This window comes from Typopeltis vanoorti, chromosome 2 (assembly GCF_054136105.1).
Source record: "Typopeltis vanoorti isolate ZY-2024b chromosome 2, IOZ_Tvanoo_1.0, whole genome shotgun sequence".
NCBI lineage: Eukaryota > Metazoa > Arthropoda > Arachnida > Uropygi > Thelyphonidae > Typopeltis > Typopeltis vanoorti.
In genome coordinates this window covers 179,108,586-179,134,495 of record NC_143550.1, presented here as the reverse complement: position 1 = coordinate 179,134,495, position 25,910 = coordinate 179,108,586, and the positions used below count along the sequence as shown (strand labels likewise).

Sequence of the window (25,910 nt, the reverse complement as noted above, 5' to 3'; positions counted from 1 at the left end):
TTGGATATCACATAAATAATAAGTGATATGTTAATGTTAAAAAAAACACGATGAAAAAGATTCGCTGTTAATTTTTTTTACTGTCAATAAAGATTTACTTTAATAGACATCATGACTTTTAAACTGACAAAACTATTCATGTCATTTATTGTTATGATCTACACAAAGAAAGAAAAAAACATTAGAAGAATAATGTGGCTTTCATTTGATAGGTTTAGCAAAATCTACAAGCACAAAGTACAGTATCTTCCAAATTGTCTTGTTTAGTAATATATTGTATTTATCCTATTCTCCTTATCTACATGACAGATAATTCATATGCTTCTATGCCACCATTTCTGTGAAGCAAGATATATATTCATCAAACTGATGCTCCATTTATTATAATCATCAAACCCATGGTTTCTCAAACTTTTCCCGTATGGAACACTTCACAAATCCTGAAATTTTAACGGAACACCTTGGTTAGAGTCGAGTATCATCAGTCTCGTATTCAATGTAAAGCTAAGCGCACACTATCGCCATAGCAGGCTGTATCACATCGCAAATATGCAACAGTGCACACTACAAGCATGCTAGGCTGCAGTGCATTGCATTGACCTTGCTTGTGACCGCACGTTTCCTAGAATAGATACCTCCATACTTCACTCACGCTCGGAGGTCGACAACCGCAGACAGCTGAGTCAGGGCCAGCGCGTGCTGACCTTAATAGCACAATCCACATGCAAAGTGAGGAGCACTTAATTTTCAAACATGTTTGAACTTGTCACAGCATTTAAAACCATTCCAAGCTCATATTAATTTTGATAATTTTTCATGGATTACTTATTCACTTTCCGTGGAATATAGTTTGGGAAATGCTGATCTAACCTATTACTCCCACCATCCCCATGCATCTTCCTCTCACTTTTGTCAGCAACCACAGCAAACTTATTCTGTCTCCATTTATTGAAATTTGGATGAATTCTAAGAAAGTTTTTAAGAATTTCTAAATATAAAGTTTTACGTTTTCTCTTTCTTAAATCTTGATAACTAAAGTGTGTGTGTGTGTGTGTATGATCGTCTATAGTTCATTTCTTCTTGTATGATTTAAAATATGAGAATTATTTTTACCTAATTTTTTTATAGTTTTGTACATTATAATGAACATTTCTTTGAAATGTAGGTTAAGCTTTGCTGCTGGAGGGAGTAGTGCAGGTTCCTGTGATTCTGGTTATTCCAGTAGGGATAGTGCTCCTGCTGGAATGGCAGGAAATGCCGATTTTCAAAGTGCAGTACCGCAAGTCATGAGGATATTAGAAAATGTACATGTAGCCCGGCAGCATCTCTTACAACTCTGGCATGTTCGTAAAGTGAAACTAGACCAGTGTCTTCAACTTCGTCTCTATGAGCAAGACGCACAAAAGGTTACATTTATAAAATTTCTGAAATCTGTTATTATTTATTGGCAGTTGATTTAATTTTAAACCAATCTACTGGTTTCTGCTTATTTATATTTTGCTTAACAAGCAACCTTTGCTTACAACTTATTTTTTCTTCTGCTTTATGTATTAAAACAACACTGATATTTTAACTAGAACTAGTAATTTTATCTCTTATGATATGTCACTGTAGGTTGTGCTTAAAAGGTTTTAAGAATGCTATCAATTCAAAAATCTAATAACGGAATAACTCACGTAAAAGATTATTTAATAGTATAATTTTTGCCTAAATTTTACTATTAAATAATATTTTACGTGAGTTATTATATTTTTGAATTCATATGTGTGCTCACAGTATTTCCTTATTGAAAGAATGCTATCGTTATTCATTTCTAGACATGGAACTTCTGTAACTCAGTTGCTAATAGCATTAACAACTGAGTTACAGAGTTAATAGTTAATATTAATAGATAATAGTTGCTGTTGTGATCACCATGCTGATTACCATGTAACACTAAATAAAGGAAAGGACTCAATTTCTAATGTTTTTCACTAACTTCAAACATTTTGCTACTATGGATATGATGGATAGATCCCACCTTCTAAGTTTCAAATTTTGATTAAAAATACATTTCTTCGGGGGGCGAGATGTCCAATAGAGCATACATTGCAGCATAAACATATGCTTAAAATTGAAAGATCATTTAATATTCATGTTGGGATTGAATGTCTCTTGAGACTTTAAAATGAAGTCATTTGTTAATATCTCAAGAAGCATTTTATCCTGAGAGGATTGAAGAATGCGACAACCCATGAAATAGTTAAAGATTTAAAATTTTTAAAGATTAGTTTGCAAATTATTTTATACCAGTAGTGGAATGATATCTTTAGACTAAGATCTTGGTGAAGAATGCACATCTTGTTTGTCGATATTACTTCAACTCATAATTTAGACCTTTTGTGTTTAATCCATTGGATGAATTGCTGAATTTCATCAATTCATCCAATAGATTAGCATGTCATGAAACTTTAAATGCATATGCTCATGTTTGAACATGTTTTGTGGTGAGTGAAGAATAATGGATGCTAATATTAAAAGAATCCTGGAAGAGTTCTAGCATCAGAGGTGTAATAGATAATATTGTTGAAGTATAGGAAATAGTATGTTGAAACACAAGCCAGAAATCATTGTGAATGGCATGCACAAATTTGTGTCCTGATTTATATCAGTCTTAATGGGTTGGAATCAGAACAAATAAACTGGAGAAATTGATCAAATACTCAATATTTGGAGTAAATCTTGCCTTATTATCTTCATATGAAGAAAATAGACTTCAATCTAACTCCAGAACATTCAAACATTCAAGACTTGTTTAAGAATTGATTCTCATATTGAGTCTTATGTAATTATCCTGAATGAGATAGAATGGATTCTTTCTTTCTTTAGGCAGAACATGATTTACCCTTCACACTTTAGAAGAATGTCAAAAATCTATCCCTTGTCCAAGAATTTGCTCAATTATTCAGTCAAATTTAAAAAAAAAATTAACATAATGATGAATGACAATTTAATACCAAAAGGAATTATACTGGATCAAGAAGTGGAGAGGATAAATTGATACGTTTATCTGGGAAACATCAGAAATATTAAAGATGGACAAATAGAAGAAATAAAACAAAGGATATAACTAGGTTGGATGGTTTTTGGAGGATGAAAGATATCTTCATATATGATATTCCCATTAGACTGAAGAGGAAAGCTTTCTATTAGCATTTCTTATCTGTAATTATAGCATTTAAACCTGGAATTTCCACGTTTTACTGCCATATGTGTTTTCATTGATGGATGGGAAAAGCTGAAAATAGAATGTAGAAAATTGGGGGAGTCCTTCCTTATGCAGTGAACTGATCCAGGTTGAAGAAGAAAGAAGAAAATTGCAAAATGCTGACCAGCTTAGGACTTTTTTATGGTTTATAACGATGAGAATCTGAAGGAACTGGATGATCTAATGCTGACACTTTCTTTCTGGAAAGAAATCGGAATTGTGTCCCAAGAAGATTCTAATACTAATATAACTTTAGTATGTGAGTATTAGCACCGTGGGTGGAATAAGGACTATATAATTCAGAAGCCCTGCTCTAAAGATCAAACACAGAACTTTTCAGGACACAGTCTGTTTGTTTATTGGAAAGTGGATATGCTTCACATTCTGCCAATCAGGTAGACGTGATTGGCTGAGTATATTTCTGTGTATTCTTATTATTGACATATTCAGAATTAAATTGTAATGACTTTTCAAGATTTAAGGCTAAAACCTTAAACTTGCCTATTTACTGAAATTCAGCAATCCATCCAATGGATTAAACACAAAAGGTCTAAATTATGAGTTCAAGTAATATTGACAAACAGGATGTGATGGCCAGAACTCTCTTAACACGAATTACTTGAACATTTTAAAAATTTTGTTTGCCAATTCATGATATTATGTCATTAAGTCATAATATCACTAGAAATCATCCAACTTTCTATGCTCAGCTGTGTAGCTGTTTAGCCACATCAGTTTGAGCTTCATGTTTCCATGTTTTGTTTTGTTTTTTCTTGTATAGCTGTAATAAACTTTGCTTAATGTTATTTTTCAAAGAATTTTACAGCAGTGCAGTTGGGGGGGGGGGTATTGTCACATGAGTATTTTTGTTGTATTAAATCTTTTGTGGGAGTGCATATTTAATATTTATGCTGGTGTGCCCAAAGTACAAACATTAACTGGCACCTGTGCCAGTTAATGTTTGTACTTTGTTTGTATTTTAATGTGACATGGTTCTGTCAGTTATTGCTCTTAATATTTATTAGTCTCTGAAGTGGATAATATCTCTGTTTTGGACCTACAGGCTGTGAGTTCAAAGATACCACTTTGGCATAGCTGTTTGTGAATGTCTAGGTAGGATGATTTTCATATTCCAGTGAGATCCTACCTATTTACTGAAGACATGAAATTGCTTAAAAAAAAGTACATTTAGTCTGTAGAGTATGATTCACAGATTATTTGGCTTTTAGCTCACCTATTATAATAATGTATTATAGGTTTGCATTTCATGGGTGATGCTGTCATTTAAAAAAAACAAAAAAATCATTTATAAATTCTTAGTGCAATACACCAGTGTACATATGTACATATTTAAAATATATAAACCAAATCTAGGTAACTTGAGGAGACCTCCACACAAGCTTTAAGGAATGCACAGAAAAACCAACTTGGGCTTCTGATATAATGTCTAATCCTTGACTCTGCATGTTGCATCTATTTTAGTAGGGATCAACTGAATATACTGAATGAACAAACATAGACTGAAAATTTTGGTCTTAGCTGACAAAATTATATCCTGTATTTGCTTAAACCAGAAACAAACATGATGATTCAACACAATGAACACAGTGAATTATCATGCTGGTTGGAATTGTCACTGTTGAACAAGATCCAGCACTGTTTTCATCAGAGGAACTTGGGTGAACAGCAACATATGAAAAAGAAGTCAAATTGGCTTTCAGTGCACTGTTGAGAAATTGGTTTTACTGCTTTTTGATTATTATGAAAAATATTTTTAGTTAATTGATGTCCATTGCTCGTTACATATTGTAATTAATCTTTTCTGTTATCTTTTGATTTTATAGATGTTTGACTGGATCTATCATAATCGGGATCTTTTTCTAGTCAATTATGTAGAAATCGGCAGATCTTACCAAGAAGCTAAAGATCTTCAAGATGAACATAACCACTTCACAATGGCTTCCATGGTAAACATAATAATCTTATGTATTTTGTATGTTATTCTTAACAATAAAGTAATGAAGACAGACACTTCTGTATACAGTTGATTTTATGTTATCATTTTTCCAATAGACACAAACCACACAGAAGAAGTTTACAAACCTATGGTATATTAGTACTGTGGGCAGGCTGAGGATTATATAATCCAAAGTCATCGTCCAGTAGCATCCTCTAGCGAGAGGGTTGCAGCAGATGAGCATCTCTTTTGCTGCTCATCCAAACTAGGGAAAAGTAGAAGCATATGGTTTCCCATTGCCTTCTATGCATGAAGAAATGAAAAAAGTAGAAACATAGAAAGATTCACCCCTAGCCGTCGATTACTCTAATAGCATTGGGGGGGGGGTGGAACAAGAAAGAAGAAAAAGAAAGAAAGAAATAAGAGTAGGGAGAATCCTATAGATATTATAACAGATGTATATTACCTGAAATAAGGTATGGTCCAGCATCAGGTACCTCGGGTTCGCCACTTCCGTACTCACTACAGTGAGCTCTTGAGGAATATAATCCAAAGAGGATTATATAATTCAAACACCCTGTTCTAGAGTCCAAGCACAGAACTTCAGGCCCCCAGTACAAGTGATGGTTTTCATTTCATCATCTGATAAATTCCTTGTGGGCCTAAAGTGGCTTGCAAAAAAGCACCACAACCACTTTTGATGAAAAGAAAGACTCATAAATTGCCTTGTTATTTTATAGTTCATATTAGGCATATGCAGTGCACCAGAAATCCACTCGCCTAATCCCCACAGATGAATTATCAGACACAAGTGGCAAGTAAATTTTCAGCTTCATTCTAAATGCATTCAAAATATATTATTGAATTTCATTTTTTGCATAATTTAATCTTTTCTTTTCAGTTTAAAGCATCACTCATTCCCTGTCAAGTTATTTAATTATAGGTGGCTGCTAGGGAAATTATTAGACAAATTTTATTCCCAACTTTTTAGATATCAAATCATTAGATTTGATTTAGATTACAAATCCTAAAACTTACGGCAACTCAACATCACCAGAGTTCAAGATTGGTACTATCAACATAAGAAGCTGGAATGGCAAAGAAATGCAGCTAGCTGAGGAATTGGATAAGTACCAGATCGATATAATAGGGGTGACTTAAATAAAAAAGACAAAAACTGTTGAGATCTTTCTAAGCAATAAATACAAAATGTTATATTCAGGCAATGACAATCAGGAAAAGAAGGAGTAGCTATAGTATTCAATACTAAATACGAGGCTAATCTTCTTGAATGGCAGTCAGTCTCAAGTAGAGTGATGTGGACAAATATGAGAATGGGGAACTGGACAATGAGACTTATTTGTGCCTATGGTCCCACAGAAAGTTCTACTAAGGTAGAAGTGGAGGAATTTTTTGATGCTTTAGAGAAAGCAACTGACACACTGAAAAAGGAAAAGTTGGTCCTTGTTGGGAATCTAAATACTAGAGTAGGAAATGATTGTCAGACATACAAAAATATTTTGGGAAGATTTGGAGAAAAGAGCAAAGCTAATAATAATGGCAAATACCTGTTGGATTTCTTCTCAGGACATGGACTGGTATTGTTTATATTGATGTTTTCGCACTGGTGCAGGACACCAGACTGAACAGAGGATTTGAAATTGGAAGTGGACTCTATTTAGTCTTGAGCAGAATAAAATTGAATTTTATATTGAAAAGAATAACATATAAGAAAGTTTTAAAGTGAATAAAAGTTGAGTAGCTCTCAGATGTAAACTGTGGACTAAAATACACAAATATTATTCAAGAAAAAAATGAAAGAGTTTGAGAGCAGGTGGGTGGGGGGGGGGGGGGGTGGGGGGGGGGGGGGGTGGGGGGGGGGGGGGGTGGGGGGGGGGGGGGGTGGGGGGGGGGGGGGGTGGGGGGGGGGGGGGGTGGGGGGGGGGGGGGGTGGGGGGGGGGGGGGGTGGGGGGGGGGGGGGGTGGGGGGGGGGGGGGGTGGGGGGGGGGGGGGGTGGGGGGGGGGGGGGGTGGGGGGGGGGGGGGGTGGGGGGGGGGGGGGGTGGGGGGGGGGGGGGGTGGGGGGGGGGGGGGGTGGGGGGGGGGGGGGGTGGGGGGGGGGGGGGGTGGGGGGGGGGGGGGGTGGGGGGGGGGGGGGGTGGGGGGGGGGGGGGGTGGGGGGGGGGGGGGGTGGGGGGGGGGGGGGGTGGGGGGGGGGGGGGGTGGGGGGGGGGGGGGGTGGGGGGGGGGGGGGGTGGGGGGGGGGGGGGGTGGGGGGGGGGGGGGGTGGGGGGGGGGGGGGGTGGGGGGGGGGGGGGGTGGGGGGGGGGGGGGGAAAAGACAAAAACTGGTGAGATCTTTCTGAGCAATAAATACAAAATGTTATATTCAGGCAATGACAATCAAGGAAAAGAAGTAGCAGCAATAGTATTCAACACAAAATATGAGGCTAATCTTCTTGAATGGCAGTCAGTCCCAAGTAGAGTAATGTGGGCAAATATGAGAATGGGGAACTGGACAATGAGACTTAATTGTGCCTATGGTCCCACAGAAGGTTCGACTATGGTAGAAGTGGAGGAATTTTTTGAGGCTTTAGAAAAAGCAACTGACACAATGAAAAAGGAAAAGTTGGTCCTTGTTGGGGATCTAAATAGCAGAGTAGGAAATGATTGTGAGACATACAAAAATATTTTGGGAAAATTTGGAGAAAAGAGCAAAGCTAATAATAATGGCAAATATCTGTTGGATTTCTGCGCAGGACATGGACTGGTTATTGCTAACACCATGTTCCAACATAAAAATGTGCACAAATTCACATGGATAGAAGAGGCAAGGAATAAGAAAAGTCTCATTGACTATGTGTATTGTTGATAGTGATATTTTCTCTCTGGTGCAGGACACCATAGTGTACAGAGGATTTGAAATTGGAAGTGATCACTATTTAGTCTTGAGCAGGATAAAATTGAATTTCATATTGAAAAGAATAACATGTAAGAAAGTTTTAAAGCAAATAAAAGTTGAGCAGCTCTCAGATGTGAACTGTAGACTAAAATACAGAAAGATTATTGAAAAGAAAATGAAAGAGTTGGAGAACAGGAATCAAACCTTGGAGATTCAGTGGCAAACTCTGAAAAAAACATTGATTGATTCTGGCAGAGAGGCATGTGGTGAGGTTGTGTGCAAGGATAAAAAAATCAGAACTCCCTGGTGGACACAGGAAGTTAAAGAGGCAGTGAAGGAAAAGAAGAAAGCATATCAAAAGTTGCTGGCAAATAAGTCAGCTTTTACTCTTACAGAATACAGTGACAAATGTAAGAAAGCTAAATAGAGTGTAAAACTAGCTAAACAAAAGTCATGGGAGGACTTTGGGAAGAATATAGAAAATAAATATCAAGAAGGTGGCAAAATATTCTCGAGGTTGTTGAAGAAGCTTAGGAATGGAGGAAAGAGTGCTGTAAAAGGAGTTAGAGATGATAAAGGTGACATGAAAACGGTAGAAAAAGATATCCTTGAAGTATGGAGTAATTACTTTGAAAAACTGCTAAATGAAACAAGCAGTGATGACAGCACAGTGGTAAAAAACACTGACCAGGCATGCAGTCAGGAATACATATCCATACTTGAAGTAGAAAAAGCAATCAAAGGCTTGAAATGTGGAAAGGCAGCAGGAGTAGATGATATTCGACCATAAATCCTGAAGTATGGTGGTATAAAAGTCTTACAGTGGCTGCACTGCATAGTTCAGAGAGCCTGGACAGAGGGACGAATTCCCGATAATTGGAGTAGAGTTCTCATAGTACCCATATATAAAAAAGGGAAATAAAACTGAATGTGAGAATTACAGAGGTATTTCCCTATTGAGTGTTCCTGGCAAGATCTATGCAAGTATACTTGAGAAACGGTTGAGAAGAATTGTGGAAGAAAAGCTTGGTGAAGAACAAGCTGGATTCAGGCCAAATAGAGGCTGTCAGGATCAGATCTTCACTTTACGACAAATAGTTGAGAAAGCATGGAAATATAACAAAGATCTGTATTTAAGTTTTGTTGATTTGTAAAAGGCATATGATAAGGTGACAAGAGAGAAGCTATTCAATACGCTGCAGTTATATGGTGTCAATGGGGCATTATATCAAGCAATACTTTGTCTTTATTTGAATTGTAAGTCAGCAGTTAGAATTAAAGGAAGTACAGGAAGATGGTTTAATGTTAAATCTGGTGTGAGACAAGGATGTACATTATCCCCTCTGTTATTCATTATCTATATGGATCACATTATGAAGGAAAGTGGTATTAAACATGATATCAAAATTGGAGATGTTAATGTCAGCTCTTTGCTTTATGCAGATGATGTTATACTTCTAAATAAATCCGCTACAAGTCTGCAAGATTCTCTGACTAAATTGAATAGCTGTTGTAATAGATATGGTGTGAAGGTCAGCAATAAAAGGACAAAGACAATGAAAATAGGCAGAATCATTGAAAATGTCAACTGTGTTGTGAATGGAGAACCTGTGGAATTTTTACTGAAGATGGTAAATTAAATATAGATATAGACAACAGAAACAGCAAAGCTGGTATGGTAGGAAGTTAATTGAATAAATTCATGTGGAATAAGAAAGAAATTAGTCGGACACTAAATTAGCTGTATACAAGACAGTGTTCAAACCAGTTTTAATGTATGGATCTGAGAGCTGAGTCAGAAGTCAAACACTTGACCAAAGACTAGAGTCTGCAGATATGAGAGTCCTGAGAAAGATTATAGGTGTGAACAGATGGCATCAATGGCAATATCATATTAAAAACGAGGATATTAGGAAAGAAGTTGACATTGTCAGCATCCAGCAATTCGTTAGCAGAGCTAATCTCAGGTGGTATGGTCACTTAAATAGAATGGGAGAGGAAAGATTAGCAAAACAAGTGTTCTCTGCCAGGTTTGCAGCAAAATGACCTAGAGAAAGACAGAGATATAATCGGATTGATACGGTACAAAGTGCCTTGAACAATAGAAATATAAGATCTGATAATGTTGGAGTCTTGACAAGTAACAGACTGATTTGGAGGAAAATTGTAGATAGGAAGTTGGTAATGATGTAATTTTTTTCATGTAGTACTATCATATCCTGTCATAACTATCATATACTATCATAACACCCCTTGCGGGTACATGGCAGGAATTTGATGATGATGATGATGAAAAAATTCGTGAGAAAGATCCGGTTTGCAGGAGGAAAAAATCATCTTTCATCAGGACAATGCACTTAATTTGGTAATGGGAAAATTAAGGAATCTGCACTATGAATTGCTGGAACATCTATTCTATTCCCCAGATTTGGCTCCATCTGACTTCTATCTTTTCCCAAACCTAAACTCTTCCTTGCTTGTCAGCATTTTTATTTGAATCGAGAGGTGATTGCAGCTGAAGAGAGGTATTTTGCAGATCTTACTGAAGACCACTACAGGACAGGATAATGGCGCTGGCGCATCGCTGGAATAAATGTATTAGTCTTAAGGGAGATTATGTTGAAAAATAAAAATTATTTTGAAATTATAAATACTTTTTTTTTATTGTTAGGCCAAGAACTTTTCAGACCACCCTTGTATATGCTGTTTCCAGGGATGAACTATCATTTTCATTACCTGTTATCTTGTGCAGAATTCTCCTGTATCTGTTTGGTAGGCCTCTTACCATCTGTATATATATATATCTCTCAGTCATGTCATTTTTTCTATCTACCAAGCTTTGCATATCACATTCGCTTTGCTTCTGCACTTTGCCTTATGTTTCCTTATTGCCCACATCACCAGGTGATCAGATCTGTGTACAGAAATCAAAATGTTGCATGATTAGTGTCTTATACACTGGAGTATCTCCTACTTATCCCTACTACTTACCAGTGTTCTTTGCATCATATTAGTAGTTTTCTTTACCTTCACAACTTTTGTGATGTGTCCCCTATCCATGAAAATCATGAGATCCCTCAACCTTTCCACCTTCTGGAGCACATTTCCTTCAATATGATAAACATCATTCTATTTTCTCTGTCTATAGTGAATGATTTAATACTTGTTAACATTGAAGTGATATCTCTATTCCTCAGCCGAAATCACCAACCTATTCGAATCCTTTTGGATCATCATCACATCAGAACTTCCTGACATTGCTCTTCCTAATTTAGCATCATCAACAAACAATTGAATATCTTCTCTTACACCTTGAACTATATCAGAGCCTCTGCTACTAATGGCTCAGTTAAGTAAGTTTGAGCGCGGTTAGTAGTTGGAAGGGGGCCAATCGTTCGATGCTGTTGGCACACTCTCCCTCGATGAGTCTTGGACTCCCTGGAGGTGTCAAATAATAATAATAATAATAATAATAATAATAAAATTAAACAACAAAGGTCCTAGAACAGAAACGCCCTTCTCTATCATTTCATATATACCAACATTCAACGATCTCTGTGATTTTTCATTAGAAAGATCATAAGCATCATATCCAAAGTGGATGACAAAAGGTCTAATAGTCCTGATGACATTTCTCAACTATACTCAAGATTTGTGCTCCACAGTTGATTTTGTTCTATGCGGTCTTTATATTCCCCCCCCCCCCTAAAAAAAAAATTATCTGTATCCATCCCGTGGTCTGAAAATTAGTCCGTGTTCAATCTATTCTTAAGAGAAAGATAAGAAATCTTTTCTATCTAATTACAATCTGATTTCACTCCATTAAAAAAAAAAATAATAAATAAATAAATAAATAAAATAAAACCATTAATGCCCATCTTGAGTCATCAACTAATAAATTATTGCCAGTGTAGTTCCTGCTACTGTCAGTAAACAGGTCATCTTGCTTTTGTTATGCACCTTTGGACATATGCATGAGGTGACATTACACTACCTGCACTTCCCACCTTTGGAGATGGGAAGAATTTATGAAAGGTATGACTGGTATGGGTGATATGTAGCTTCCCTCAATGAGTACTTGACTCCGTGGAGGTATCTGAAGATAATAATAATATCAGGTAGTTGCTCTTGATATCTAAGGCCTGTTAAGTAAGCTTCCATCATATATCTATCTTCTGCAACTGGTTGCTATCTTGAAACAAGCTTTAACCTCAGGATGCATGTTATATCCTCTGAAACTTTGTAACTAATTGGTGTTTCACAAAGCAACTATGCAACAAATGCAATCAAACTTTGCAACTAATGCTGGTGTTCTTTCATCTACTCTCTTTCTTTTATAGGAAGTGATATATATATATCTACGATTTTCCTTTCAAACTCATCTTCACAGCGAAAAATATTTTTTGATCTATTCCAGCATACAGAGTGGCTTTGTTGGTCATCATTAGGATTATTTGAAAAAAGAACATGACTGGATAACGCAGTTGCATGAGATCTTTTAGAATCAAGGGAAATCCTACTGAACCCGGTCCACTTAAATAATAATTTAAGTTATAACATCCCAGATAGCCATGCTGCAGTTATTCAATATTGGCGTTCACGTGAACTTGCACGCACAATTGCAACAAACAATGGCACGCCAGTTGGAACAACTTGAAAAATACAATGTTTTTATGTATCGATTATGTGAGGCAATTTGTACCTGTAATTTCAAGTTTGTTTAAATAATTCAATGTTTATTAGTATTCCTTTCCTTTATAAATACCTGAAGAAGGCTGCTATATGCCGAAACTAGTAGTATTTATCATTAAAATGTTTATATGTTATCTCGGTCTTGGAGTCATTAAATCTATTTTTTCAAATGTATAACAACCGAGTAAAAGCTGATCGCCACACACACACACACATATATATATATATATATATATCACTGACTGCTTTAATCTTGTTAATTTCAATGCTAATGAAATCAATCCTGCTTTTTTTTCCTTTTTTTTTTTGTGGGGGAGGACATCAAATCTAGTCAAGATGAGATTTCTCTTCTTGAGATTACTCTAACCTCTAATCTCATGGCATAAACATTACAAATATCTTCTCTTCTACATTCAAAAAAATCCAAAACATTAAGTTTTCTCTTTCATTTAAGATGTTACTTTAGCTTAGAACAAGTGCTGATTCCATACGAATCAATTCAATCTGTCGAGTACTTTACTCATATATCAGGTTTTGTCTTAACAGCTCCCAAAAAGTACTTGAATTAGTACAAAGAGCAATTAGTTTTTTTTTTAATTACTATATTTCACCAATTCAATCAACTCTTTCACACAGATGTTCTGATGTTCTGTTTCTACTCCTTTTTTTTTTTTTTTTTCTTCAAATATTTCCATAGAAACTGTACATCAGAATTGGCATTGATCATTCCCCACTCTCTTCTGAATCTTTTGAAACGGAGTGCACCAGCTGTTCAGTATCCTTTCATAGTACAAATTCAAAATTACAGAACAAATTTTAATTCCTCTTGATTCTTCTTTTTTTTTTTTCCCGTTTTCCCTCTTATGTATTTCCTAAAGCTCACAATCTATAAGACTACAATATACAAATCTAATGTTAACAAGTTTCTTCTTTCTCCTCACCTCACCTTTCTCTCATTCACAGTACTAAGGTAGCATAGCTTGAACAGCATCTCATGGATGGAATTATTATAAAAAAATAAATTAAGTAAAGATGTTTCCAGTTATAGAGCATGTATATCTGTGTTCATGGGGATTGGGGGAGAGAGAGAGAGAGAATAGAATTCAATTGATAACATGAGTTTCTCAATTATAGCCATCTTGAGTTTATGAAGGGCAAGTTGTGCTTTATGTACCTGCTTTCATTTTTTTTTTTTCACTTATTTTGAAAAAGTGAAAATTATAATTAAGGGAATATTCATACACAGTGATATTTTTAGATTTTGAAACCATTTGACTGATTTCTACATGGTAAGGTGGTGTCCAAGTAAGAGAGGTGTAATAAATAATAGATCAGTCAGATAGATAGGAGACTGGTTTTCTGAAAGATACTAGCAAGTGGTGTATGTAGTGGGGCAGTGTCTCAGAAAAGAAAGGCAACCAGTGACGCATCACAAGTGTTCCAGTTCTAGATTAGTACTGTTCATCTTATTTGTTAATAATCTTTCATGAGGATAGTCATCTACTGGTGATGATGCAACTGAGGAAATGTATTTGGTTCAAGGCTGGTAGTTGCATTGTTATTTCTGCATTCTGCAGTTAAAATTTAACTACTTTGGACTATTACGGTATCATGTACATCTTAGAGTACATACTATGAACTGATGAAGCTTATAATTTTGATTTACTCTGAGAGCATAGTCCTGTCTTGATAGTGTTAAACATATGACATGTATTTTTGCCATAGTCATCTGTGAGGTTAAAGATAACACAGATATTGGATTATTAATACCAATGTAATTTATACACATGAGGAACTGACTGTACACATACTTTATGTAAAGAAAAGTAAAGTATTTAATATAAAACATCTATACTTCATGTTGAGTGTCTCATCACATCATCAGAGTGAACATGCAAAAAGAACAGATAGTTGCATGAAGTGTGAACTGAATGACAACAAATGTTTCGTTTACAGACTACTTCCATTCTACTACTCTCTCTCTCTGGCCAGTCCCATTATATCAATAGACCCTTTGGGTATACTATTAGAACCTTTGGGAAACTATAAACATAGTGATTACCACAGAAATAAACAGACTTAGCCAATGGGTAAAGGAGCACACAGCTTTGTACAGATATATAAAAATATGGAGTCAGTTTAAAAAGAAGAATTTAGTAATTTAAGAATAAAATACAATTAGTAATTATATTATAGTGTTTGCATAAAAACTGAAAATATAGAGTATATAAGCAGTTAATAGATTATTCAGTAAAGTGAATATAAAATGTGCATGTAAAAAAAAGGATGATTTACTAAATCAGCCTATCAGTATTTTTTTTGTATTAAACTTGATGAAATATAAATTTTAAAATTTTAAACACACACACAATGGAAAACTGGTAAATGATTACTGAATGACAGAGGATCAGTCTTTTTGATAACAGAGGAAACATTGCATTTCAAGATCATTTTTGGCCGTCTTTCAGTTACATGAAGTATATTGTCATGGGCAGTCCAGTAAAGGGTACCAGTTGGGTCCACTCTCTGATGAATTGCCTACAGTTCATTGTTTCTAGGTAGTAGTGATTTTCTAAGAAGAGCCTGGTATGTTATTTCCTGTGTGAGTTCCACCAGGCCAAGACAGTAATTGATGGGCTGATGAATACATGTTTATGTGTGTGTGTGTGTGTGTGTGTGTGTATGTGTGTGTGTGTGTGTATTCGTATTTTTTATATACTGACTGAGATCCGAGAATTAGAACAAACAAATTTATTAAATACGCAACATGTTTCATCAGAGTGGCTGACTTCTTCAGGCGTGAGAAAACTCAGAAAGCTAATAAAAACACTACAAAGAAACATTGAGTCACTATAAAACTATAAAATTCGACTATAAACCACAGTTAACTTTGAACTGGAGCTACAGTCCGTGTTAAAGTTCGATTGTTAGGCACGTTTGCGCATCTGGCTTTATGAGTACGCCAATATCTGACAGCAGAGCTGAATAAGTCCGGTAAATTGTAACTGAGGTTACTATTTATATGAAGAGGGTCCATGACAATTTCTTTAGACTCGGTTATGCTGCATTCTACCTCATCGTGGCATATGTGAAGTTTGAAATTGTTGTCCAGTTTACTTCATGTTGGTGGCTTTTATTATTTGTGTTTACTGAAAACAGGACATGGCTTGAGAGTGCACTAGCTCTGGTTCTTTTGTAAGCAATGTCTCTTCGGTATTCTTCAAGACATAGGAGGATGGATTTTTCAGTCTGGCCATAGTATGGTTTTCCGCAATCACATGTGATTTTGTACACACCTGGGAACTGTAGATGGTTGTGATCTTGTTTGCATTTGCTTAAACTTGATCTTAGTTTGGGAAGAGTAGAGAAGCATGTTTTTATGTTAAACTTTCCCAAAATTCTTCTTAGTTTCTTGGAGAGCATGCTGATGTATTGCAAGGAGATATAACCTTTCTGCTCGTCCTGTGTTTCTACGTTGTTTTGTTGACGATGGTATAGTTGTTTATTGATAGTTTTTGAAGAGTAGCCATTGTTTTTGAAGGTTCCTTTAAGATGTTGTAGTTCATTTTTTAGCTCTTCTTCACCTGACAGTACAGACCTGGCATGATGCGCTAGAGTTGAGATGATACCCATCTTCTGTGCCGGATAGTGATATGAGGAGGCATACAGGTATCTGTCCATATGCGTAGATTTTCTAAAAATGGAAATTTTTATGTAGTCAGATGTCTTATTAAGTTTTACGTCCAGAAAAGGAAGAGATCTATTTTCTTCAACTTCCGTGGTTAATTTGATGTCTTGGTGGAAGTTGTTTAAGTGATTTAAAAAAATGTGAAGATAGTCAGTACCATGTTCCCAGATAGGGAATATGTCATCAACATATCTAAGCCAAATTTTTGGCTTAAATGTAGCAGAGGAGATTGCCTTTTGTTCGAAGTCCTCGAAAAAGATGTTGGCTACTATTGGAGAAAGGGGGATGCCCATTGCTAATCCTTTATTCTGTTTGTAAATTTTTCCTTCAAACTCAGTGTAGCCAGAGTGTACACAATGTGATAGCAGAGAAAACATTTTCTTTGAGATCTTCTTGCTTAAAATATGGAGAACCTCTTGTGTCAGAATGTTTGTGAAGAGAGCTACTATGTCAAAGCTCACCATGATGTCAGCAAAATTGAGTTTTATATTCTTCATTTTAGAGACAGATTTGTTCCAGTAGCTGACTTTTCATTGTTTGTCCTGGTTCGCCCCAACTCAACATCACCAGAGTTAAAGATCGGTATTATCAACATAAGAAGCCTGAATGGCAAAGAAATGGAGCTAGCTGAGGAATTGGATAAGTACCAGCTCGACATTATAGGGATGACTGAAACAAAAAAGACAAAAACTGGTGAGATCTTTCTGAGCAATAAATACAAAATGTTATATTCAGGCAATGACAATCAAGGAAAAGAAGGAGTAGCCATAGTATTAAACACAAAATACGAGGCAAATCTTCTTGAAAGGCAGTCAGTCTCAAGTAGAGTAATGTGGACAAATATGAGAATGGGGAACTGGACAATGAGACTTAATTGTGCCTATGGTCCCACAGAAGGTTCTACTAAGGTAGAAGTGGAGGAATTTTTTGACGCTTTAGAAAAAGCAACTGACACAATGAAAAAGGAAAAGTTGGTCCTTGTTTGGGATCTAAATAGCAGAGTAGGAAATGATTGTGAGACATACAAAAATATTTTGATAAAATTTGGAGAAAAGAGCAAAGCTAATAATAATGGCAAATATCTGTTGGATTTCTGCTCAGGATATGGACTGGTTATTACTAACACCATGTTCCAACATAAAAATGTACACAAATTCACATGGAGAGAGGAGGCAAGGAATAAGAAAAATCTCATTGACTATGTTATTGTTGATAGTGATTTTTCCCTGGTGCAGATCAGGGAAAAATTTGATGAGTTTCAAATCCTCTGGACACCATAATGTACAGAGGATTTGAAATTGGAAGTGATCACTATTTAGTCTTGAGCAGGATAAAATTGAATTTCATATTGAAAAAAATAACATGTAAGAAAGTTTTAAAGCGAATAAAAGTTGAGCAGCTCTCAGATGTGAACTGTAGACTAAAATACACAAATATTATTGAAGAAAAAATGAAACAGTTTGAGAACAGAAATCAAACCTTGGAGATTCAGTGGCAAACTCTGAAGAAAACATTGATTGATTCTGGCAGAGAGGCATGTGGTGAGGTTGTCTGCAAGGATAAAAAAAATCAGAACGCCCTGGTGGACACAGGAAGTTAAAGAGGCAGTGAAGGAAAAGAAGAAAGCAAATCAAAAGTTCCTGTCAAATAAGTCAGCTTGTGCTCTTAGAGAATATAGAGACAAATGCAAGAATGCTAAACATGTAAAACTAGCTAAATAAAAGTCATGGGAGGACTTTGGCAAGAATATAGAAAATAAATATCAAGAAGGTGGCAAAATATTCTGGAGGTTGTTGAAGAAGCTTAGGAATGGAGGGAAGAGTGCTGTAAAAGCAGTTAGAAATGATAAAGGTGACATGAAAACAGGAGAAAAAGATATTCTTGAAGTATGGAGTAATTACTTTGAAAAACTGCTAAATGAAACAAGCAGTGATGACAGCACAGTGGTAAAAAACACTGACCAGGCATGCAGTCAGGAATACATATCCATACTTGAAGTAGAAAAAGCCATCAAAGGCTTGAAATGTGGAAAGGCAGCAGCAGGAGTAGATGATATTCGACCAGAAATGCTGAAGTATGGTGGTATAAGAGTCTTACAGTGCAGCCAGCAGCAGGAGTAGATGATATTCGACCAGAAATGCTGAAGTATGGTGGTATAAGAGTCTTACAGTGGCTGCACTGTAAGACTCTTACAGTGCAGAAAGCCTGGACAGTGGGATGAATTCCCGATGATTGGAGTAGAGCTCTCATAGCACCCATATATAAAAAGGGAAATAAAACTCAGTGTGAGAATTACAGAGGTATTTTCCTACTGAGTGTTCCTGGCAAGATCTATGCAAGTATACTTGAGAAACGGTTGAGAAGAATTGTGGAAGAAAAGCTTGGTGAAGAACAAGCTGGATTCAGGCCAAATAGAGGTTGTCAGGATCGAATCTTCACATTACGACAAATAGTCGAGAAAGCATGGAAATATAACAAAGATCTGTATTTAAGTTTTGTCGGTTTGGAAAAGGCATATGACAAGGTGCCAAGAGAGAAGCTATTCAATATATATGCTACAGTTATATGGTGTCAATGGGGCATTATATCAAGCAATACTTAGTCTTTATTTGAGTTGTAAGTCAGCAGTTAGAATTAAAGGAAGCACAGGAAGATGGTTTAATGTTAAATCTGGTGTGAGACAAGGATGTACATTATCCCCTCTGTTATTGATTATCTATATGGATCACATTATGAAGGAAAGTGGTATTAAACATGATATCAAAATTGGAGATGTTAATGTCAGCTCTTTGCTTTATGCAGATGATGTTATACTTCTAAATAAATCCGCTACAAGTCTGCAAGATTCTCTGACTAAATTGAATAGCTGTTGTAATAGATATGGTGTGAAGGTCAGCAATAAAAAGACAAAGACAATGAAAATAGGCAGAATCATTGAAAATGTCAACTGTGTTGTGAATGGAGAACCTGTGAAACAAGTAAAACATTTCAGCTACTTAGGCACGATTTTTAGTGAAGATGGCAAATTAAATATGGAAATAGACCACAGAATCAGCAAAGCTGGTATGGTGGGAAGTCAATTGAATAAATTCATATGGAATAAGAGAGAAATTAGTCGGAACACTAAATTAGCTGTATACAAGACAGTGTTCAAACCAGTTTTAAATTATGGATCTGAGAGCTGGGTCAGAAGTAAAACACTTGACCAAAGACTAGAGACTGCAGATATGAGAGTCCTGAGAAAGATTATAGCCGTGAACCGATTGCATCATTGGCAATATCATATTAAAAACAAGGATATTAGGAAAAAACTTGACATTGTCAACATCCAGGAATGCGTTAGCAGAGCAAATCTCAGGTGGTATGGTCACTTAAACAGAATGGGCGAAGAAAGATTAGCAAAACAAGTGTTCTCTGCCAGGTTGGCAGGAAAACGACCCAGAGGAAGACCAAGATATAGGTCGATTGAAGTGGTACAAAGTGCCTTAGATTTTAGAGACAAAGTCTGTTGAGTTTTTTATATAAGAAGGGGATTTTCCTTCAAAACCTTTTAAGGATGATGCCAGATATTTTGATAACCGGTAGATGGGTCAGTCAATACTATCTACTATATGTCTCAATGGGCAGTTTTCTTTGTGTACCTTCGGTAGACCATATAACCTGGGAATGATTAGATGTAAAGAATGAATGGAAAGGCATATGTTTCGTGGATGTTCTGTATCCTTTTGTAGAAGGTTATTAGTTTTGTTATGTATCTCTTGTTGGATCCCTGTCAATTTCCAAGTATGTGTCCGACTCTAAGAATGTTAAAATTTTTTTCACAGTAGTCTGTTTTATTTAGGATTAAAGTTGCATTGCCCTTGTCAGCTTGTAGGATAACGATGTCCTTATTTTTCTTAAGATTTTTGATGGCAATCCTTTCACCAGGGGAGATATTATCAGATGAAGGTTTTGCATTATTGATCGCAAATATTGCTTCCATGCAAAATAAACTCGTGTCTGCGGTAGGAAGTAGTGATGTGACTTTCTCCATCTTAGTTAGAAATAGTTCTTTGGGAATGCTTTTAAGTGCAAGGATAAAATTGGGACCTTTTCTTTAGAATTTCTTCTTCGTTATGAGTTAGAATGTACGACGATTGGTTTATCACTAATTTATTAAGTCTTTCATGAAGTTTATTAGCAGTTGTCTGTGCTTGAGTGAGTTGACTTGAGTGAATTGAACTTTCTGATAAGTTTATATTTATTTAAGATTTGAGATCTTAATGTGCGGTATGTACTTATTTCTTTAACGTAATTCCATGACACTTGGTCTAAGGAAGCCGCTAATTAGTTTTCTAAATATGATTTTTCTGTAAAGAGAAAAGCTAAATTGCATTTGGTATCGCAAATTCTCTCCACTAAAAGTTCTAGTGTTGCTTTTGTGTAGATTCGTCGTTGCTCTTTCTGTAGTATTGACTTCCTTAAATTGTAGGAATTTCGGAATAGAAGAGAACTTACAACGCTTCAGGAAGATAAGTCTGTTGATAGCGAGTCCGATGCTTCTGAGTGTCTTCTGATAAGCTTTCATAAGTTGGAAATTACCCTTGTCAGAAGGGATATGATTATGATTTGTTGTATTAACTCGGAATTGGGATATGTTCATATTGGGAAAGTTTAACATAAAAATGTGCTTCTCTACTCTTCCCAAACTAAGATCAAGTTTAAGCAAATGCAAACAAGCTCACAACTATCTACAGTTCCCAGGTGTGTACAAAATCACATGTGACTGTGGAAATCCATACTATGGCCAGACTGAAAAATCCATCCTCCTATGTCTTGAAGAATACCAAAGAGACATTGCTTACAAAAGAACCAGAGCTAGTGCACTCTCAAGCCATGTCCTGTTTTCAGTAAACACAAATAATGAAAGCCGCCAACATGAAGTAAACTGGACAACAACTTCAAACCTTCACATATGCCACGATGAGGTAGAACGCAGCATAATCGAGTCTAAAGAAATTGTCATGGACCCTCTTCATATAAACAATAACCTCAGTTACAATTTATTGGACTTATTCAGCTCTGCTGTCAGATATTTGCCCACTCATGAAGCCAGTTGCGCATAGGTGCCTAACAATTGAACTTTAACACGGACTGTAGCTGCAGTTCAAAGTTAACTGTGGTTTATAGTTTTATAGTGACTCAATGTTTCTTTGTAGTGTTTTTATTAGCTTTCTGAGTTTTCTCATGCCTGAAGAAGTCGGCCACTCTGATGAAACATGTTGCGTATTTAATAAATTTAATTGTTTGTTCTTATTCTCGGATCTCAGTCAGTATATAAAAAATACGAACATATCCCAATTCCGAGTTAATACAACAAATCATCATATATATATATATATATATATATATATATGTAAAATACACACGCACGTGCATAGAGTTTGCATGTACACATTATGAATAAATGTTAGATTAATATTGAGAGTTCAAAGCCACTATTTCCCAGAATTTTGACAATTTTAGGCTATCATTATAGTTTAGATTAGGTTGATTGCTAAGAGCTTCATAGCATTCCTTGAAGTGTTGCTCATATTTGAAGGAACTTCTTTTGTGAAGAGTTTTTCATTATCCCATAGGGTTCTGTGACTAGTATAAACTCCATGCTGTGCAATACTAAATTTCTCATTTTGAAAAAAATTTAGTATTGTAGAAATTCAATCTGCAGAAACAATTTATCTGGTACACTTTTTGTTGAACTAAGGAAGGAAGTTTGTCTTACTGGAAAATAGGGTGGAAGAAATCTTGTTCACTGGCTTGAAAGTTGTCATGAAGTCAAATTTTTTAAAAACTTTTGGGATGTATTCAGAAATGCCTTTATATATGGGAATGGAAAATCCCTTGTTATTTGATAATGAACTAATAGCAGAAGAGCAATTATCTAAGATGTACACTAATACCTCTCTATACGGCCCCTCTTTATATGGCTTTTCATTATAACAGCCTTATGTATGGCTAAGTTTCGATTTACGGTCTACAATTTTTCAATATACTGCCAAAAAGTCGTGAAATCCCCTGTGTACATCTTTTGTCATGTGTTCTAGGCCGGCCGCTCTACGCAGGAACGCTACTTGGGTTGTCTTGTAGTCATGCAATCTTAGCGTAGCACATAATTCGTCCCTGCCTTCTGTAAACATGCTCATGAGTAGATGCATTTAGTAATCAGTTTAGTAAATTAGTTAAATCCTCAGTATCAAAAGTAGAAGTATTTGTTTCTTCTTGCATTCTGTTTTCAACTATAAACATTGTTGATAAGTACATAATGTGCATTTGTATGTAAATACATATTAAAGTGTTCAATAAATATGTATGTATTTGTATTGCTATAAAGTGTGTACATTATAACTGTTATTATTTTTTGTATTTTAACTAGAATCCAGTATGTATTTGGGAGAAACATGAGCCTGAAACATTCTTTAATTTTGGAGAGTGATGGAGTTAATAAAAGAAGCCGAAAACTGTCTCACTAGAGACTAAACTAGATGTTTTGCGTCATATTGAAGCTTCTGAAAAAATTGTTGATATATGTAAGGCATTAGGGCTTGCGAAATCTAAGGTTGAAACAATTCACACTAACAAAGAAAAAATTAATGCACATTCACAGTCAGCTGCACCTTTAAGTGTTTCAAAATTAACATGCCAAAAAAGTAGCAATATGGAAAGAATGAAAAAATTATTAAACATATGGATCGAAGACAATTCTGAAATTAGACAAAATATATTGAACCTAGCAAATGAACTTGGTTTTGAGGATGTGGAAGAATGTGATGTAATCGATTTGCTAGATGCTGATAGAGAACCAGTTTCTAACGAAGAGATAATACAGTTAGAAACAAACCGTACATTTGATGTGGAACAACAAGAGCCAGTTGTTTGCCAGCAATTAACCTCAAAGGATTTATCGAATATGTTTACTCATTTCGAACAAGGAATAAACATTCTACTTTAAAACGATCCTAATGAAGAACGCAGCACCAAAGTTTCTCGTGGCATTAACACAGTTATTATCTGCTGCAAAGAATTACAAAAAGAAAAGAAAAGGGACCCAATACAACAAGTGTTGGACAAATTTTTTAAACTGGGTCCTCAGACAACAACAGATGGTGACTCTAATGAAGTGACGTCGTGCAGTTCGTCATCAGACTGATTCAAAAATTAAAAAAACAACAACATTCATTTGTTATTTGTGGTTTATTTCATTTTATTTTATTAATATTATAGAATTATATTTTGTTTTTATTAATAACTAGTGTAAACAATATTTTAAACGAAATAAAAAATACATTTTCAACCAGAAACCCAATGATTTTCTATTTTTTTTTTTTTATAAAATTGGAATGGATCTTACCAAATTTATATGGCTTTATATGGAAATAAATGATTCGTTATACAGCATTTTCTTTTGCTGCTGACTTTCCACAAACATATCTCGGCCATATAGCGAGGTATGAGTGTATTTTAATTTGAATAGAAAGTAACCATTAAGTATAAGTTAATGGTGACTTTCTTAGTTTTTAATGCTTTGTAATTCTAGTCTAAGAGTGTCATCAGAAGAGCAGATGACGTGTCCTCTGGGCAAGAATCTTGGCAATTCTGAATTTTTGTGAAAGGTAATTCATAGAGTTCTGGAGAATGCACCTTTCTACAAACATTGGCTGCTTATTAACAAAACAAAGCTGATAGTTCCATCAGCTTCCTTCTTTACAAGCAAATCTAGGAAAGGGAGGACACTATTATTTTTTTCTTTTTCTAATGTAAATTTTACTGTATTGAATATGAATTAATTGGATAAGAGTGGTAACAAATCGAAACACATGAAGCAACCTACACATATTTGTAGAAATTTCCTTGCTAGGAAAAGTATACAAAGTGCACAGCAAAGTATATGTACATGGAAGTTGTTGGAGAGAGAAATGACATCAAAGCCCAGCAAATGTTAACATTGCAAAGGCATAGGTTTCTTTCACTTTTAGAGATGAAATTTGCATTAATCTTAATGTAGGAAGATGATTTCCCAGTTAGATCAGAGAGCAGGTTAGACAGAAATTTTGACAGTTTATAAGTAGGACAGTCAATGCATTCGACCACTGATCACAAAGAAATATTCATTTTATGCACATTTTGGCAGTCCATACAATCTAGACATCCATGTGTGAAAAATCTAACTTTTTGATGGTGTCAACATTCAACAAGTTGGGCTTGTAAGTAGAATGATCTTGAAAAAGATGATCTTGCTATTATATTCTGATGAATCCATGATAACTGTGCTATATGCCTTTTCCTTACTCATTAAAGAACAGCAATAATATTACAATTGTTTATTAATGCTTGCAGAGCTTTCAGCATTATTCTTAACAATATTCTTATTATTCATTTACAAAGCACAGTAAAGACATTAACTGCTCATCCACTGGTATACTCAATGTTTGTTGAGGCATGTTGGTTAATGATGGTGTAGCAGTATTTTCCTTTGGAATGGAAGGTGTGTGTTAGAGTAGGGGTGGGATTGAAGTAGTTATTTGTGCTTCTTTTATTATATTTTATTTATTATATTGGAACAGAGACTTGAGTAAAATGAATATTTTACTCAAGTCTCTGTTGATTATGAAATTCTGGCTTATGAAATTCTTATGAAATTCTGGCTCAGTTGATTTTTTTTATTCATATATAATGCATGTATTTTTTCATGTGTGGGTTTTCTTTTATGTATGTATACACACTTAATCCAATCTTAATTGTTCAACAGTTTACTTATCAAAATTATTAATAAAAAATATACTTCTTTAGTACATCAGTAATGTGCCATCATGGAGCCAGACATGTGAGGTATCTAGCATCCCAAGAGAAGTACCTGATTTAGAAGATGTAATTCACCAACATCAAACATTGTATGAAACCATGTGCCAAGCATATACAGAAGTAAGCATAATTTCAGTTGCAGTTCTTTATACAGTAATTTGGCAAAACTTATAAAGCAGCAATGTGTGTATAAAAGAATTTTATAAGTGATGCTTATAAAACAGATGAATAGTGCATGAAGAAACTGATATTTGAGTTTTTGTTAGGAAATATAACCATGGTTTGCCCTCCTCATCATCATCAAATTCCCAACATGTACCGTCAGGTGAACAGTAACAGGACATTATGATAGTACTACATGAAAAGTTGGTACATCATTACCAACTTTCTGTTGACAATTATCCTCCTAATTAATCTTATCTGTCATAATTTCAGTATCGTCGTTCTTATATTTCAGTCTTTTAAAGCACTGCTTATCTTGTCAGTCCACCAAGATTTTGGTCTTCTTTTGGATATTTTTGTTGCTATCCTTATATATATATATATATATATATATATAAACTTCTTTGTTACCCTGTCTTCTCCCA

General features: G+C 35.4%; 1 protein-coding gene across 1 annotated transcript in view; it reads left to right on the top strand.

Annotated features, from left to right (window-relative positions):
• The window catches only part of trio (trio Rho guanine nucleotide exchange factor), a 1,056,141-nt gene that overhangs the window by 134,746 nt on the left and 895,485 nt on the right, over positions 1-25,910 (top strand). Inside the window, exons 8-10 of the mRNA XM_090403001.1 lie at positions 1,166-1,406; positions 5,092-5,214; positions 25,312-25,443. Coding sequence (XP_090259127.1) covers positions 1,166-1,406; positions 5,092-5,214; positions 25,312-25,443 — 496 coding nt within the window. The remainder of the gene's footprint in view (positions 1-1,165; positions 1,407-5,091; positions 5,215-25,311; positions 25,444-25,910) is intronic.